The sequence below is a fragment of the Podarcis raffonei genome, chromosome 11 (assembly GCF_027172205.1).
Source record: "Podarcis raffonei isolate rPodRaf1 chromosome 11, rPodRaf1.pri, whole genome shotgun sequence".
NCBI classification, from domain to species: domain Eukaryota; kingdom Metazoa; phylum Chordata; class Lepidosauria; order Squamata; family Lacertidae; genus Podarcis; species Podarcis raffonei.
The window spans coordinates 9,208,454-9,224,535 of NC_070612.1; the positions used below are offsets into that span (position 1 = coordinate 9,208,454).

General features: G+C 49.9%; 1 protein-coding gene across 2 annotated transcripts in view; it reads left to right on the top strand.

Annotated features, from left to right (window-relative positions):
- Nucleotides 1–773: 773 nt before the first annotated feature.
- LOC128423415 (elongation factor 2-like) overlaps nt 774–16,082 on the top strand; it is a 30,678-nt gene continuing 15,369 nt past the window's right edge. Inside the window, exons 1-3 of one of the 2 annotated variants that reach the window (XM_053408532.1) lie at nt 774–778; nt 11,095–11,155; nt 14,800–15,014. In XM_053408532.1, coding sequence (XP_053264507.1) covers nt 11,153–11,155; nt 14,800–15,014 — 218 coding nt within the window. In that variant the 5' untranslated portion in view covers nt 774–778; nt 11,095–11,152. Of the gene's footprint in view, nt 779–10,912; nt 11,156–14,799; nt 15,015–16,082 lie in introns of those variants that run through there. The other variant, XM_053408531.1, reaches the window with a different exon arrangement.

The following is a 16,082-nucleotide window of genomic DNA, read 5'->3' on the forward strand; positions in this document are numbered from 1 at the left end:
TGTCTTTGCAGCGTTACAGAAAACATGACTGCTCTCTTCAAACTCCAGCAGTCGAGAGACAAACTCCTCCTGTACTTCCTGTACAGGAACAAGAGGAAGAGCTCATATTACACTCTGAGCTAATTCCGGTGCCCTCTGCACTGTGAATAGACTGTCCCTCTGCTTCCCATGGAACAGTTCCAACATTCCCATTATGTTTTGCTTTCAAGCTAGTAGTTTGCAGCTGCATTGCTTCTATATCGTAACAGGGTGGCCACCTGTCATGGATGCTTTAGTGGAGATTCTTGCATTTCCAGGGGTTGGACTAGATGACCCTTGGGTCCTTTCCAGCTCTATGATTCTATGGCAAATCTAGGTTAAATAATGTTTTGCTTAAGTCCGAGCTACCAATTTTCTGCAAGAAAAGCTAGGATGCCACCAACTTTAAAAGAGGATTGGACAAATCCATAGTTTCTTGGAGGCAGCAGTGCTTCCCAATAGCAAATGATGGTGAAGACTGGAACCTGCAACAAAATGTTGCCTTTTGGAGTACAGTGGTACCTTGGTTTACAAACTTAATCCGTTCCAGAAGTCCGTTCTTAAACCAAGGCGTGCTGTTGTTGCTGCTGCTGCTGCCCGGACATGCCGGCCTCCTCCTCGTCCGCTGTCCCAAGTGAACTGAGAGGAGGCTTGAAGGAGGTGTAGCATGATATAAAACGGGAAGAAGCAGCCCCAAACCGGAGTGAGACCCGGGGAAGAAGGAAGAGGCGGCGAAGAGAGGCTCCGCTTCTTCGGCTGAGGGACCCGACTGAGCTCGCGCGAAGGCGAGCAGGGGGGTTGGAAACAGACGGAGCCGATGACGAGCCGGCGCGTGCGTGCAGCGGCTGGCCTCGAGCTCGGGAAGCTGCGCGCGGCAATGTTAACGCGGGGCGCCTGAGAGCTTGGGGGCGGGAGGGCGGGAGAGAGAGAGAAAGCTGGTCATTGACCTTATTAAAGATATTTGATTTGACCAAGGCGTGCTTTTCCATAGCAGCGGGGGACTCAGTTTACAAATGGAACACACTCAACAGGAAGCGGAACATGTTCTTATTCCAAGGCAAGGTTCACAAACCAAAACACCTACTTCCGAGTTTGCAGCGTTCTTAATCCAAGTTGTTCATAAACTAAGCTGTTCTTAAACCAAGGTACCACTGTATTCCTGATTTGGGTGCCAGCCAGCCAGCCATGCTCCCTTCCTGGATACTCCATTCCACACACCCCAACAATCAACATGTTGTGCCTAGTGAGCCTCGCATAAAGCCCTCTGTAACAAACAAACAAAAAGCCCCACAATTGTACACCAGCAAACCTTTGGGTTTCCCCTGAGCATGCCTCTCACTTGTGCATGGATAGTGTCATTTTTGCCAAGGTCTGGCACTCACAGAATCCAGTTTTCTGTTAGTGAAAGGGGTTGCCAAACTTAATGGGACTTGTGGGCACTTTTAGAATTTGGGGGAAGTATTGTGGGCATCACGCCCTATTGTTATTTCTCTCCCCGCTGTCCAGCATCATGTTGCCATGCTCCCCAGCAGAGAGAAAACACACATAGATCATTTGCTTTTCCACGGAGTCTGAATAAAAGTCAGATCCAGTAGAATAAAAATGAAAAGCCTCTCAGCTTTGCATGATTGCCATCAACGTCTGCCAAAAATATAGGTAAAGGTAAAGGTACCCCTGCCCGTACGGGCCAGTCTTGACAGACTCTAGGGTTGTGCGCCCATCTCACTCAAGAGGCTTGAGTGCGCCCATCTCACTCAAGAGGCCGGGGGCCAGCGCTGTCTGGAGACACTTCCGGGTCACGTGGCCAGCGAGCCAGCGCAGCACACGGAAACGCCGTTTACCTTCCAGCTAGGAAGCGCTCCCTATTTATCTACTTGCACCCGGGGGTGCTTTCGAACTGCTAGGTTGGCAGGCGCTGGGACTGAACAACGGGAGCGCACCCCGCCGCGGGGATTCGAACTGCCGACCTTTCGATCAGCAAGCCCTAGGCGCTGAGGCTTTTACCCACAGCGCCACCCGTGTCCCTGCCAAAAATATAGCATTACTGTAAAATAAAAACCACAGAAATGATGTATTTATGAGGGTCGGGGTGCCCCCCATAATACTTCAGGAGTAGATATGGGTCCAGAGTTAGCAACTGGGGTTGTATCTCTAACAGCAGGGCTGGAAAACTCACTTAGTTTTTGCATAGGCATTGCAGAACTTATCCACTGCTAGACTGGCAACTGCATCTTTAGTTATCAGGTCTGTTGACAGTGATGTAAATACGGCAAACAAACTCTCCAAGATCAAAGTAGATCAAAGGACTGGTGTGCCTCATGCACCCTCTGCTGGTTTCGCAGCCGTCTTTGAAAATGCTTCAAGAGTTGAGCACAAATCAAGGTTGTCTCTGAATTTGCCTCTGCAGTCCATAAGCAGCGCGTGGAGAATGAATGCATGGGATTTTTAAAATTGCTGCAGTGCAGTGGCGTAGCGTGGGGGGTGCAGGGGGGGCCGGCCGCACCGGGCGCAACATCTGGGGGGGGGCGCTCGCACTTGCAGCTCTCTGCCCCTACCTGGTTCACTCACTCTCTCTCACTGCTGTGCTGGCTGTGCGAATCCGATCCGAGCCGCCGGGTCGCCGCCCACTGTGGAGGGGGGGTGTGCCAGGCGTGCGGGTTAGGGGGCGCAAATTACTTGCCTTGCCCTGGGTGCTGACAACCCACGCTACGCCACTGCTGCAGTGTTCCTGAAGCCCCTGGGTAAGCTAGTCCTCTTTGTTAACGGAGAAATCTGAGGGCTCCCTAGGACAAAAAACAAGGACACCAGCCAGGAATACCAGAGCAAAACAGCAGCCAGTAGGCTTGGTCTTTATTGAAGAGTGTCACGACAGGACTCCCACCTGCCACAAGGTGGAACAAGATGGAAGCCCCGAACAAAAGGGCACCCAAACTTTTATTAGCTGCTAATCCCCATGTTACACCCCCCCAAAAAAAACTACATCGCTAATACATCATGGTTACATCATGAAAGGAGAGGTCTGGTGAGAGTAATCTGAGCATCCTGGACCCTGCCCCATGGTTCTCCTTGCCCTCCACCAAACACCCATCAAATGTAACAAAAGAGATATTTACATTTCCCTGTTTCCCGGCCAAGTTAATCACACCCTTTTGTCTTCATCTGGGTTTGTTATTTCTAGAATGGCTACCTGTCTGGCACTCAGGTATCAGGATGCCAGGAATTATCACTCAGGCAGAGGGGCTGCTGAGTAGCTGAGCTCACATGTCTATATGAATTTCTGAAGTTTTCTCTGTGAGCCAGTACATAGATACATTTATCAGTGAATTCTTACATTTGGTCTTGTGCAGCAGAGACCCTTTGAATAGATAGGAAGAAACTGTGATGAAGTGTTTTGTGGGGACAAATCACAAAAGTGATTGTGCTGGTTTTGGTAGTGGGCTGCATGTGTATGATATCCGCTGAAAGGGGCAACCCCCCAAAAACTATACATAAATTCCTGCAACATCTTTGCTATTGCCACTGGGGTGGGGGTGGGGAGTATTATGCACCCAATTGTCACTGGGAAAGAAGTATCAAGCATCCAGTTCCAGCAAGCATGCCTTGCCTTCCAGCCGCTGATCATGGCTACTTGATGTCTCTGAAGATGTGAACACAAACTAGTTTCCAGAATTCTTGGGTTGGTGGGTGCTTTAAATCTATGGTGTAAATGCAGCCTGAGTCTCTTTATACTCTCCACAGATGTCCAACAACTACAGCAGAGATGGGGAACTGGATCCAGCCCTTGGGTCAGACACTTATCTCAAAAACCTCCCATGACTAGGGGCCGTCAAGTGCCCCAGTTTTGCATAGTGTTTTGCAAGTCTCTACAGTCTTTTTGCCACTGGTTCAAGACTCTTCTCTTTCAACAAGCCTTTTAAGTGGGTATTTTCATCCCTGCTTCTACCTGTGTGGGATCCGAGTTTGTTTTTATATATGGATTTGTTTCATGTATGTTTTCACTTCATTGTTGTGATGGGATGGTGAGCTGCTTGTGCGTAAAATCCTAGTCCCTCAGAGTTTGGCTAAGTCCACAAACCTCTGTCTGTGACGGAGCTCCTTAAGCATGGCTCCATCAGTCGCTCGTTGAACCGGACAGTGGGCGTTTACGGAACTTCTTCCAGCATAAAAGCTCCTTAACGGAAACGCGTCTTCTGGACTCTCGGCGTGACAGTTTCCGGCGAGGAGTGGGTGTCCCTACAGGAGGTCCTGAAACCTCCCCACTGTTCTCGCTTGAAGTGTCTCTGAGCCCTCCCTCCGACTCACTTTCCCTTGGAACTCCACTTCTCCCCCTGCTGGTCCCCTCCTCAGCTGAATGGTCTCTCTCACCCTCCGTGAGCCCCTTCACCTCCTGTGTCTCAGATGGCAGTTCCCTGACATCCACCTCCCCTCCAGGGCCCCCTTCACCCCCTTCCCTCCCCTCCTCTGCGGGAGGCGAGGGAGCAAAACCCCTGAAGGAACCTCCCTCATCTTCCGAAGTTTCGAACACTTCCCTCCACCTCTTGCTATTTCCGGTTTCCAAGTACTCCTCCTCATCGGAGTCTGTTCCTCCTCCCAACTCCGATTCCCTGAATCCTTCCAGTTCCTCCTCATCGTCGGTGGTGCCAAAGTACTCCCTCCGGAACCTCACTACTGGCTGAGGTTTCCTGGGGAACCTTTGGTGGAACGTTTCGATCAAGATCTCGTCACGGACCTCCTCTGCCGTCACCCAGGTGTTTTCCGACTCCGGTTCCCCTTCCCACGCGACCAAATACTCCACCTGATTACCCTTCCACCTGGAGTCGATTATTTCCGCCACATGGTTGCTGCTTTCCCTTTCTTCTATGGCTGGCCCCCGTGTGGATACCCCTTCACCTTCCCCCCTATATGGTGACAGTAATGACCTGTGGAATACTGGGTGCAGTTTCATGTGGTTCGGTAACCGGAGTCTGAAAGCCACTGGGTTGACCTGTTGGATGACCTCAAATGGTCCCAATCTTTTGGGTCTCAATTTCTTGCAACCCCCCTTGAACGGCAACCCTTGGGTTGATAGCCAGACCTGACTCCCCACCCTAATGGTTTCACCTTCCCTTCTGCTCTTGTCTGCCTGCCTCTTATATTCTTCTTTGGCCCTTTCTAAGTTGAGTTGGAGTTGACGATGGATCGCTTCCATTTCTTCTACAAAATGTTCAGCGGCCGGGACACTCCATCTCTCCCCTCCTCCCCCTGGAAACGCCCTGGGGTGGCACCCATAATTAGCCAAAAAGGGGCTCATCCCGGTGGACACATTCTCTGCATTATTGTAAGCAAATTCCGCTAGCGCCAACTTTTCGACCCAATCGTTCTCTCTGTCATTGACATAACACCTCAGGTATTGTTGGAGGATACCGTTTGCCCTCTGTCGGAGACCACCCTCAAGGGGGCGCCATGCAGCCTAAAAATATGTTCTACAAACAATTTCGCTGTCTCTTCCGCCGTGACTGCATGTGAGCAAGCTACAAAGTGACCCATCTTAGTTAACAGGTCTACTACGACTAGTATGGCGGTTTTCCCCTGGGATTTAGGCAGATCCGTCATAAAATCTATCGATACCGCCTCCCACGGTCGTTCTGGTGTGGGTAACGGTTCTAATAACCCCGCTGGTGCCCGCCTTTCTCCTTTGGCTCTCTGGCATTGGTCACACCTTCTCACATACTCCCGTACATCCTCCCTCACCTTGGGCCACCAAAACTCCCTGGTCACCAACCACATGGTCTTGTGTTGCCCAAAATGCCCCGCTGTGGGATTGTCGTGCAGCTGTTTGAGTACTCTCCCCCTCAATTCCCCTTCGGGTATATATAGTGCCCCTTTGTAATACAATGCCCCGTTTCTTTCTTCAAAACCTCCGGGGTCTTCTCCCTCTCTCCTTAAACCTCTGAGCTTATCCTGGGCGTATTCATCATTTACCGTTCCCTCTACCAGTTCTCTTTGCCCCACCCAGGCCGCCCCACACACCCAGTGGTCCTCTGGGATAATATGTCTCTCTTCAGGCGCTCCCTCCCCCTCCAAATATTCAGGTTTGCGAGAGAGAGCGTCCGCTCTGATGTTTTCTGGACCTGGCACATAGCAGATTTCAAAATGGAATTTGGAGAACTCCTGGGCCCATCTCACTTGTCGTTGGTTGAGCACTCGTGCCGTTCTCCAATACTCCAAATTCTTGTGGTCCGTACACACTTGCACCTTATGCTGTGCGCCAATTAGTAAGTGTCTCCATCTCCGGAACGCTTCGTGAATGGCGAGTAGTTCTCAGTCATATACGGTGTAGTTCCTCTCGGATTTGTTCAGCTTACGCGAAAAGAAGGCACACGGTCTCCATTCCGACTTATTGCTCCCTGGCTGAAGCAGCACCGCCCCCACCGCCCGGTCTGAGGCATCAGTTTCCACTCTCATGGGTTTTTGTAAATCCACATGCAGGAGCTGTTCTTCCGAAGCGAATGCCCTTTTCAATTCCTCAAATGCTTGCTCCGCCTCCGCCGTCCAAACGAATTTCTTCTTGCTGCTTAGACAGTCCGTGATGGGAGCCGTTAAGTGGGCAAAGTTCTTGATGAATTTACGGTAAAAGTTCCCAAACCCTAAGAACCTTTGCACATCCTTTTTCGTTTTCGGTGTCTTCCATTCCAGCACCGCCTGGACCTTGCCTGGATCCATGGCTAATCCCTTGTCTGATAAGCGGTACCCCAGGAATTCCACCTCCTTGGTGTGAAACTGACACTTCTCCAATTTCACCCACAGCTGGTTTGCTTGCAGCTGGCTCAGCACTTCCCTGACATCCTTTACATGCTGCTCCTCATTCTCTGAATATATCAGCACGTCATCGAGGAAGGCCACGCAATTCTTGTAGAGCAAAGGTCCCAGGACATGGTTCATGAGCGATTGAAAACAGGCGGAGCCTGATTGCAATCCGAATGGCATAACGAGATATTCAAAAGCCCCCAAAGGGGTGAACATGGTGGTTTTCCATTCATCCCCTTTCTTTATTCGTATCAGGTTGTATGCCCCTCTCAGGTCCAGTTTCGTGAATATCTTTCCCTTCCTCACCCTGGTCAAAATGTCATCAATCCTGGGCATGGGGAAAGTCACTGGTTCTGACACGGCATTTAGCCGCCGGTAGTCCACTACAAGCCTGGGTTTATCTGTGTTTTTTTTGTCCACAAAAAACACTGGGCTCCCCCCCACCGCTCTGGACTCTCTGATGAAGCCCCTCTTCAGGTTTTTATCAATAAACTCCCTTAACTCCTGCATTTCCCTGTCTGACATGGCGTACAGCTTGCCCACGGGGAGCTGGGCCCCAGGGACCAGGTTAATTTGGCAGTCAAAGTCTCTATGCGGTGGTAGTTTATCTGCTTCCCTTTCGCTGAAGACCTTGCTCAGGTCAGCGTATTGTTTGGGCACCTTCCCTTTGTCTGCCACTTCCGTCCCTGCTAGAAAGGCTTTTGCCCCTTCTGGCACCTTTCCCTCTCTGCAGTGTTCCAGGCAATGTGCTGACCCAAAGGAGACCACTCTCTGATGCCAGCCCACTAGCGGGTCATGCAACGCTAGCCAGCTCATTCCCAAAATGACGGGAGCCCCTCCCAGGGTGGCCACATTGAACGCTATCCTTTCGGTGTGCCTGGCCACCCTCATAACCATTGGGACGGTCTGTAGGCTAACTTCTCCTCCCAACAGCTCCCTCCCATCGATCGTGGTTACCTGCAGGGGGTTGCTTAAAGGGAGTGTCTGTATCTGGTGTTCAGCTGCAAACTCCTTACTCATAAAATTACAGGAGCTGCCTGAGTCCAACAGCGCCTTTGTCTTTAGTGGGTATCCGTTTGCCAGCTCTAGCAACACCTCTATTACTAGGGCTGGTCTTGGAGGTTCCGGAGTGGGCACTTTTACTGCTCCTTGGCCTGGCTGCAGTGCCCTGACGGTGGCAGCCAGGCGTTGGCTTTTACTGGCTCCTGGACTCCCTCCTCCTTCCCCCCAACAGCTCCCGCCATCCCTTGCCATTCCTTTCTTTGCGGGCAGACTCTGGCAAAGTGACCTGGCTGCTGGCAGAGATAACATTTCTTGGCGCTCTTTCCCTCCTTCTTCCTCCCTTCACTGGGATTTGAAACTGCGCGCGCGCGCGCTGTTCCAACTTCCATCGGCTCTCCTGGCGGGAAACTTGGCTCTGGAATCTCTGGAATGCGGAAATCCCTCCAACGCTCTCCTTTCCCCTCCCGCTTCTCCAAGGCTCTTGCCTCCTGGCGCGCTCCAATGGTCAGCGCTGATTTGGTCAGCTGGTCCATAGACTCCGCCCTGGGCGCTCGGGAAAGTTCGTCTTTCACCGCCGAAGAAAGCCCTTCTTCAAAGAGCATTTGAATGGGTTCCGCCGATAGGTCCCATCCCAATTTATGTATCAACATTGTAAACTCAGTCCAGTACTCACGAACCGATCGGCTCCCCTGTTTGCAAGCCATCAATTGTCTGCGCACCAGTCCCTGTTCAATCTCGCTGGAAAACATCAAATCCATGGCGCGAAAAAACTTCCTCGTGTCCTTCAGCATTTCACTATTCCCTGCCATCAGGGGTCGAACCCAGTCTCTCGCCCCCCCTTCGAGATGGCCAATCACAAACGCCACTCGCGATGCCTCGTCGGGAAAGTCGTTAAACTGCAGCTCGAGAGCATACTGCATCTCTGTCCTAAAGGCTTGATAGTTCCTGGGGTCCCCCCCAAACTTCTGCACCAATCCTGGCATCTTTCTTGCTAGTGGGGCGCCTTTTGTCTTTTCTGCATCCTGCGCCCTCCTTTCCTCTAGCCTCGCCGTTTGCAGCGCTAGCTGGAGCTCCAACACCCTGTACCTTTCTTCCAGGCTTGGACCCTCTCCAGCTCCTCCTGCTCCCCCGGCTCCGGCTGGGTTGCTCATGATGCCTCTCTGCACAAGCTGCTTTCAGGGACTGTCCGATTGCTGTGATGGGATGGTGAGCTGCTTGTGCGTAAAATCCTAGTCCCTCAGAGTTTGGCTAAGTCCACAAACCTCTGTCTGTGACGGAGCTCCTTAAGCATGGCTCCATCAGTCGCTCGTTGAACCGGACAGTGGGCGTTTACGGAACTTCTTCCAGCATAAAAGCTCCTTAACGGAAACGCGTCTTCTGGACTCTCGGCGTGACAGTTTCCGGCGAGGAGTGGGTGTCCCTACAGGAGGTCCTGAAACCTCCCCACTGTTCTCGCTTGAAGTGTCTCTGAGCCCTCCCTCCGACTCACTTTCCCTTGGAACTCCACTTCTCCCCCTGCTGGTCCCCTCCTCAGCTGAATGGTCTCTCTCACCCTCCGTGAGCCCTTTCACCTCCTGCGTCTCAGATGGCAGTTCCCTGACAATTGTGAAATCACTTGGAGGTGTGTTTTAGGAAGCAAGTCCTAGATGAAATCATGGTAATAATTCCTGACAATCACATAGTACCTTCTGAGTCCCATCCATCAGTTGAAATTAGGCCAGACCTGAGCTGGGTGTGTGAAAGCTAGAAGTTGGAGAAGCAGCAGGCTGAAGCCTGTGAGGGGGAGAGCGAATGCCTGATCTCTGTTTGAAGCCAAGGTTGGGGCTATGGGTGAAGCAAGACCCTCTTAGGGTGTTAGTGCTGTGAACCCCTCCATCAAAGGCTCAGGTTGTAGATATGTGTAAATAAACTATATATCATAAAGACACCCAAGTCTCCGCTGTGCCTCATTCCAATGGAAACACAAACCCTGAATGACTGCTTGGAATTGCTGGAATCTTGCACCAAGGAAGAGGTTGGGGTGGCATGCAACCGTAACAAAAAACAATAACCTTTCCCAAAGTTTAAAGACCATAGATTGTTTAATTAGCCTAAGAGGAATGCTTTTGCCTGACAACAGAAGTATAGCGTCCTAGTCAAGGGAAGTCATGGTACCACTCTGTTCTGCCTTGGTAAGACCCCACCTGGAGTCCTGTGTCCAGTTCTGGGCACCACAATGTAAGAAGGGTATTGACAAGCTGGAACACGTGCAGAGCGGGTGGTGACTAAGGTGTTTAAAGGTCTGGAAACCGGGCCTTACAAGGAACAGTAGAGGGTATGTTCAGGACTTTTCTTCTAGAAAAAACGGTGCTGGTACAGCGTACACTTGATTACCCCCAGAAAAAAAGCACTGGGTTATGTTTAGACTGGAAAAGAGGAGATACGATAACAGTCTTCAAATACCTAAAGCAGTGTCCCATGGAAGAAGGAGCAAGCTTGTTTTCTCCTGCTCCGGAGGGTAGGATTCGAACCAATGGCTTCAAGTTACAAGAAAGGAGATTTGGACCAAAAAACAGGGGAAAGCTTTCTGACAGTGACAGCTGTTTGACAGTTGAACGGTCTCCCTTGGGAGGTTGTGGACTCCCTTTCCTTGAAATTTTTAAAGCAAAGGTTGGATAGCCATCTGTGTGCATGATCTAGTTGAGATTCCTGCATTGCAAGGGGTTGATCTAGACGATCCTCAGGATCCCTTCCAAACGCTTACAATTCTATGGTTCTGCTGGGGTAGCTCAGCCAGCAGAGCGCAAGACTCTTAATCTCAAGGTCATGGATTTGAGACCCCTTGTGGGCAAAAGATTCCAGCATGGCAGGGGGTTGGACTAGATGACCCTCAGGGTCCCTTCTAACTTTACAATTCTACGGTGCTATGAACAGTCATTAACAGGGAGCTTCCTATGTCCCTAACATCACATGCTTCAACGCACGCCAGGGTGTGCACCTGCTTTCACGTGCACAACAGTGCGGGGGAGCGTGCATTGACAAGTTAGGGCTGAGGTCTAAGCAAAGATGCCCACGGGAAAAGGGTGGTGGGCTTTGCGAGGGAAGAAAACAAGGCCCTGGAGGACTGCGCTGCTCCGGCGCCATGGCAACGCCGGGTGCCCCTCCCTCACAGAACCGAGCGCGAGAGGCTGCGGGTCATAGACGCAGCTTCGCAGGCAAGAAGGCCGCCCCGCTCGGAGGGTCCGTTCTAGGAGTCTGTGCTTTTCTCACCCCCCCCCCCAGCCCACCACCGTCTTCGGCTGAGGCGGCGGCGGCGATTCTTGGACGGGGGAGGAGGGAGCGGGACTATCCGGAGCCATCCGCCGAAATGGTGAGCGGTTCCCGGGAGGGGAAAGCTCGATACCCCGAGCGGGGAGGCCCGGGGACGTCCCCCAGGCTCCGTTTCGCGACGCGGGCGCCCTCCGTCCCCGCCACGGGCCCTTCTTCCAACCGCCCCCCCCCGTCCCCACCACACCGGCGGCGACCATTTTCTTTTAAGGGCAGCTGCTCGCGAGGGGAGGGGGGGTGACGCCATTCTCAAGCCCCCCAGGGCGCACCTGCTGGGTTGATGCCGGTGGGGAGGAAGGGGGCGCTGGGTTAGGCGTGGGGCAGAAAAGGGGCCACGTAGGACCTCCTTATATTTCGCAAGCCGAGCCGACGCTTTATTGGGGTAGCTTCTCTCGCCTCCCCCCTCCTTTATAGCCCATAATGCGAATTTAGGAGCTTACCCATGGGTTATTTTTTTCCCTGGAGGTGGGGGGTGCATGTATAAAGACGGGGATGCCCTAAAAGCTGGTTGAGATGTTTGCAAGAGCCCAAGCATGTTTGCAAGAGCCCTGGCTCAGAGGTGGAATTTATGCAGAATCCCAAAACCAATAATAATAATAATAATAATAATAATAATAATAATAATAATTGTCACACACACCCCTTGCTGACAGCCTGAGGTCTATTGTGTAACTGTCCTATTATGCCCTCTAAAGAGGATCTTCCTTCGCTCTCACGTTCTTGTATATAACAATAATACCAATAATAAATGGGAATATAATGGGAAGAGGTTGAAGGGTCTCCCGCCTCTTGCCTGCTTATTTATATCTGCCCATATAATGAAAGGTGGTTTATTTACCTTATTTTGTTTGGGTCATTTTTTGACAGCAGCAGGAAAGGAGAAGTGGGTATGTTTGTTTGGAGATCTGGGTGTCCTGTGCTTTCTCCTTGGAAATGTTTTCCTCCCTGGCTCCATTGTTCAGGTAGCAAGGGACTCTGTGTGTGTGAGTGTGTGTTTGTATACACACACTTCTTCCCTGTGTGTGTGATAGAGAACTGTGCTGCATATTCATTGCGGTGGTTTTTTCCCCTGTCTGGTGCCCCAGAATGCAGTGAAACAGCGCGCGAGGTAGTTTAAGGAGTGGCAGAATCTGAGATAATGAAAGGAAAAGACTGTGTTTTTTAAAACAAATGCCTTTCATCACTGCTGTTTTGTGTTCATTCCGCAAGGTGCCCTGGGAAGATCAGCTGTGTCTTCCAGGTGGGCACCCACATACTGCAGCAGGCACTGCAAGAATGGGTTTTGAGGGGTGCTTTTATTTATTTATTTGGCTTGCTTCCCTTTCATCCTCCCCCCCCCACCTCTGTGGCTTAAAATAGCAGCAGAATGTAGCAAGCATATTTAAGGAAACAGAACCACGATCCTGCTTTCATCATTGGTGAGGAGACTGTAGGACTGCAGCTACCAATATATTGTTGGCACTCCTTTGTTGTATAGGGCAGGAGTAGCCAGCGTGGTGCCCTCTAGAAAAGAATATAAAACATTTTGTACTATAACTCCCATCAACCTGGGCTACTGACCATTCTGACTTGGAGTGATGGGAGTTGTAGTCCACTCGATCTGGAGAGAACCACCTTGGGTATTCCTGGTATAATGCATTAAAGGGCTTCAAAGCACACGTACAACAATCATTTAAGGTAAGCCAGCCTGATCTCTGATAGGGAAGGGAGATGTGTCTGAGAGAAAGTTGCTTCCTTGAGGCACATACCGTATTTTTTGCACCATAGGACACACCGGACAATAGGACGCACCTTGTTTTAGAGGGGGGAGAACAAGGGAAAAAAATTATTCCGCTCTCTGCCCAGCGCCCCTTCAGCGAAGTGGCAGGAGGCGCTGCGCAGAGAGGGGGAGAATTTCCCCCCTCTTGTTTTCCCGCTCTAAAACAAGGTGCCGTTTAAGGTGCGTTCAGACGGCTACCTTGGAAGCCTGGAGAGCGAGAGGGGTTGGTGCACACCGACCCCTCTCGCTCTCCAGGCTTCAGGTTCCTTTTGACCTGCTCTTTGGGGCTGGCGGGGGGAAGCCCACCACCAGCCCCAAAGAGCAGGTCAGGGAGCAGTGGAAAGGCGCAGCGGAGAGGCTGCTGCCATAGCCGCGCGTCGCCTCTCCAGCCAGGAGAGGGTCGCGGGGCTATGGCGTCTTCGCTCCATAGGACGCACACACATTTCCCCTTCATTTTTGAAGGGGAAAAAGTGCGTCCTATAGAGCGAAAAATACGGTAGTTGTCATGGCTGAGGTGACCTGGCCTAGAGACATTTCTGGATTATGCTTATGCAGCCTGATCCTGTGTGTGTCTTTAAGGAAATCCCAGTGAGTTCAATGGGACTTCCTCCCAGGTACGTGTCCTTAGGATTGCAGCCAATAAACAACACCAAGACTTGCCAGGTGTTTTGTCTGGAAAGGTTTACCCTTCAAATGAACTTTAGTTGTATTTATTCCTTCGTCATTTGTTAGGGTTCTTCCAGACGGAGGATTTTTGGTTTCTTTTTAGGATGTGTATTGAATGTGCATTGAATAATAGAAACAATAAACAACTGTATGCTAAATACAACAGTAACACTAATCACATATCCAAATGATAAGTTTTTTGTCGTATATGTCATTTATCCCCAATTGATCAAATTTTGTGTTTTGTTATTCCAATAAAAATAAACCGACTCCAATTTTCTACAAACTTAGCATCTTTCTATCTGCCTACTCTTCCTCTTAAGTTCATCGTTTGACCATATAGCCCATTTTCCACACCTTAAAAGGTGGTTTAGGTTTTTTCCAGTTGGGGCAAATTCTCATCCTAGCTGCCATTAATAGGAAGACTACCATTTCAGAATCTTTATTGGGAGGCCATAACCAAGGATTTTCCTCCTTTCTAGTAAAACAGCTTCCTAGCAGGACTTTATTATGAGACATTCCCATATGGTTGGTGTGTTTTTTTAAAAAAGCCAAATATGCTGATTTGGCACACCTGATTCTGACAAGCCATTTGGTGTGGGCAAGCTTGCCAGTCCTCAGAGGGACTGCTACTAGCCAAGACAGCAAAGTGGGCAAGGGGGCACTGTCCAAAGGTTGTACCTCGAAGTCCCCATACTACTTCATCCTTCCTTGCTTCTAACTAATTGTATGGTGCTCAACCAACCATGGTGAAGACCACTGTCAGGGCACAGGCTCGTTTTATCCTTTGTAACATCTTGCAATTCTGTTTTCCAGTTTTGTGGGAGGTATACTACCTCTAGGACTCACCAGGCCCCAAACGTTTCCCAGAAGCATCAGAACAGAAAGAAGGGTGGGTGGATTTAGAAAAAAAAATGAGAAAGGAAAAGTGAGTCCTGTGCAGCAAAGCTGGACTTCAATGTAGGTCTTTGTGTGTGGGGAAAAACCCCAGGCTGCTGTTCCAACCCCTGCGACTCACTACCATACATACAGGTTGTTGCCTGCCCTACCATGCTCATAATAGAGAAAAGAGCAAAGTCAGTTGGGCACCTTTTTTGGTCCTCCGTGGCTGCCCTCTGATCCTAGTAGCTCTGCTCAGTGTAGAGGACAAGTCAAGGCTCTTAAACCTCCCCTTTGTCCTTCGCTGTTAATTTGGTGGCATGTGTTTTCTGTCTTTGTAGGGGGAAAGGCTTAGTTTTGTTTTCTTTCCTTTTCCCGCTCAGGTGAATTTCACAATAGACCAGATCCGTGCGATCATGGACAAAAAGTCCAACATCAGGAACATGTCTGTGATTGCTCATGTTGACCATGGCAAGTCCACGCTTACAGATTCATTGGTGTGTAAAGCGGGTATCATAGCTTCAGCCAGAGCTGGTGAAACACGATTTACTGACACACGGAAAGATGAGCAGGAAAGATGTATCACAATCAAGTCTACGTGAGTATTGCTGACATTGGGCATAATGGCTTTGGCAGTAAAACACAAGCCATTTGCAAATTGTGTGTTTGAAGACAATGGGCTTAAACTGGGTCTAGTTCAGTGGTTTTCCTCTTAACTGATTTAATTGTGCACATTGAAATGACGGTTGCTGGGTTTTTCTTATTATTGCTCTTATTAAAAACAAAAAAATCAAGAAACTACAGAAGGGTTGGATTCCTTGCCTTCCTGTTAAAACAAATACCATGAGGAGTCTTGTGGCAGCTTAAAGATTGTCAGGTTTATTGTGGCAGAAGATGTGTGGAGTGTGATCCTTAGTATTCACACACACACACACACACACACACACACACACACACCATAAACATAAGGGGCCAGAGTTACTGATACAAATCATAATGATTTTGGCACTAAATTACATGTATGTAACGTATATGAAAAATGAAGGCTACAGTTTCAGGCTCATTGTATTGACCTTGAATCTATATGTTATCCAATGTACCCCCCGCTTCAACTCAGCAATTTCAGTATACAGTCATACCTCAAGTTGCGTCCGCTTCAGGTTATGTGTTTTCGTGTTGCGTCCTACGGCAATCTGGAAGTACCGGAACGGGTTACTTCTGGGTTTCGCCGCATGTGCAGAAGCGCTGAATCGTGCTTTGTGCATGTGTGCAGACGCAGCACTTCGGCTTGCATCAGTTCCGTGTTACGGATGGGCCTCCAGAACGGATCCTGTCCGTAACACAAGGTCCTACTGTACTTGGTTTAATTTGGCCCTAATTAATATTTATATCCCACATCTCCAGGATGTTGTTCTTGCGGCAGCCTTAATATTTTTTGCAAAATTAACAATGAAACGAGTTTTTAAATCTCATTCATAAACAGCTGAAAACAAAGACGTTAAAAACATAAAATCAATATCCCGTTGGCTGTGCCAGGAAACTGGATGCTTTACTAAAAAGGGAAATCTTCATTGCCCTCTGAAAACTCTCAAGAGAGTTGACCAGATGCAGCTCTCCAAAGGAAGGAATCCAATGAGGGGGTGCAACCATCACAGAGACAGATCTA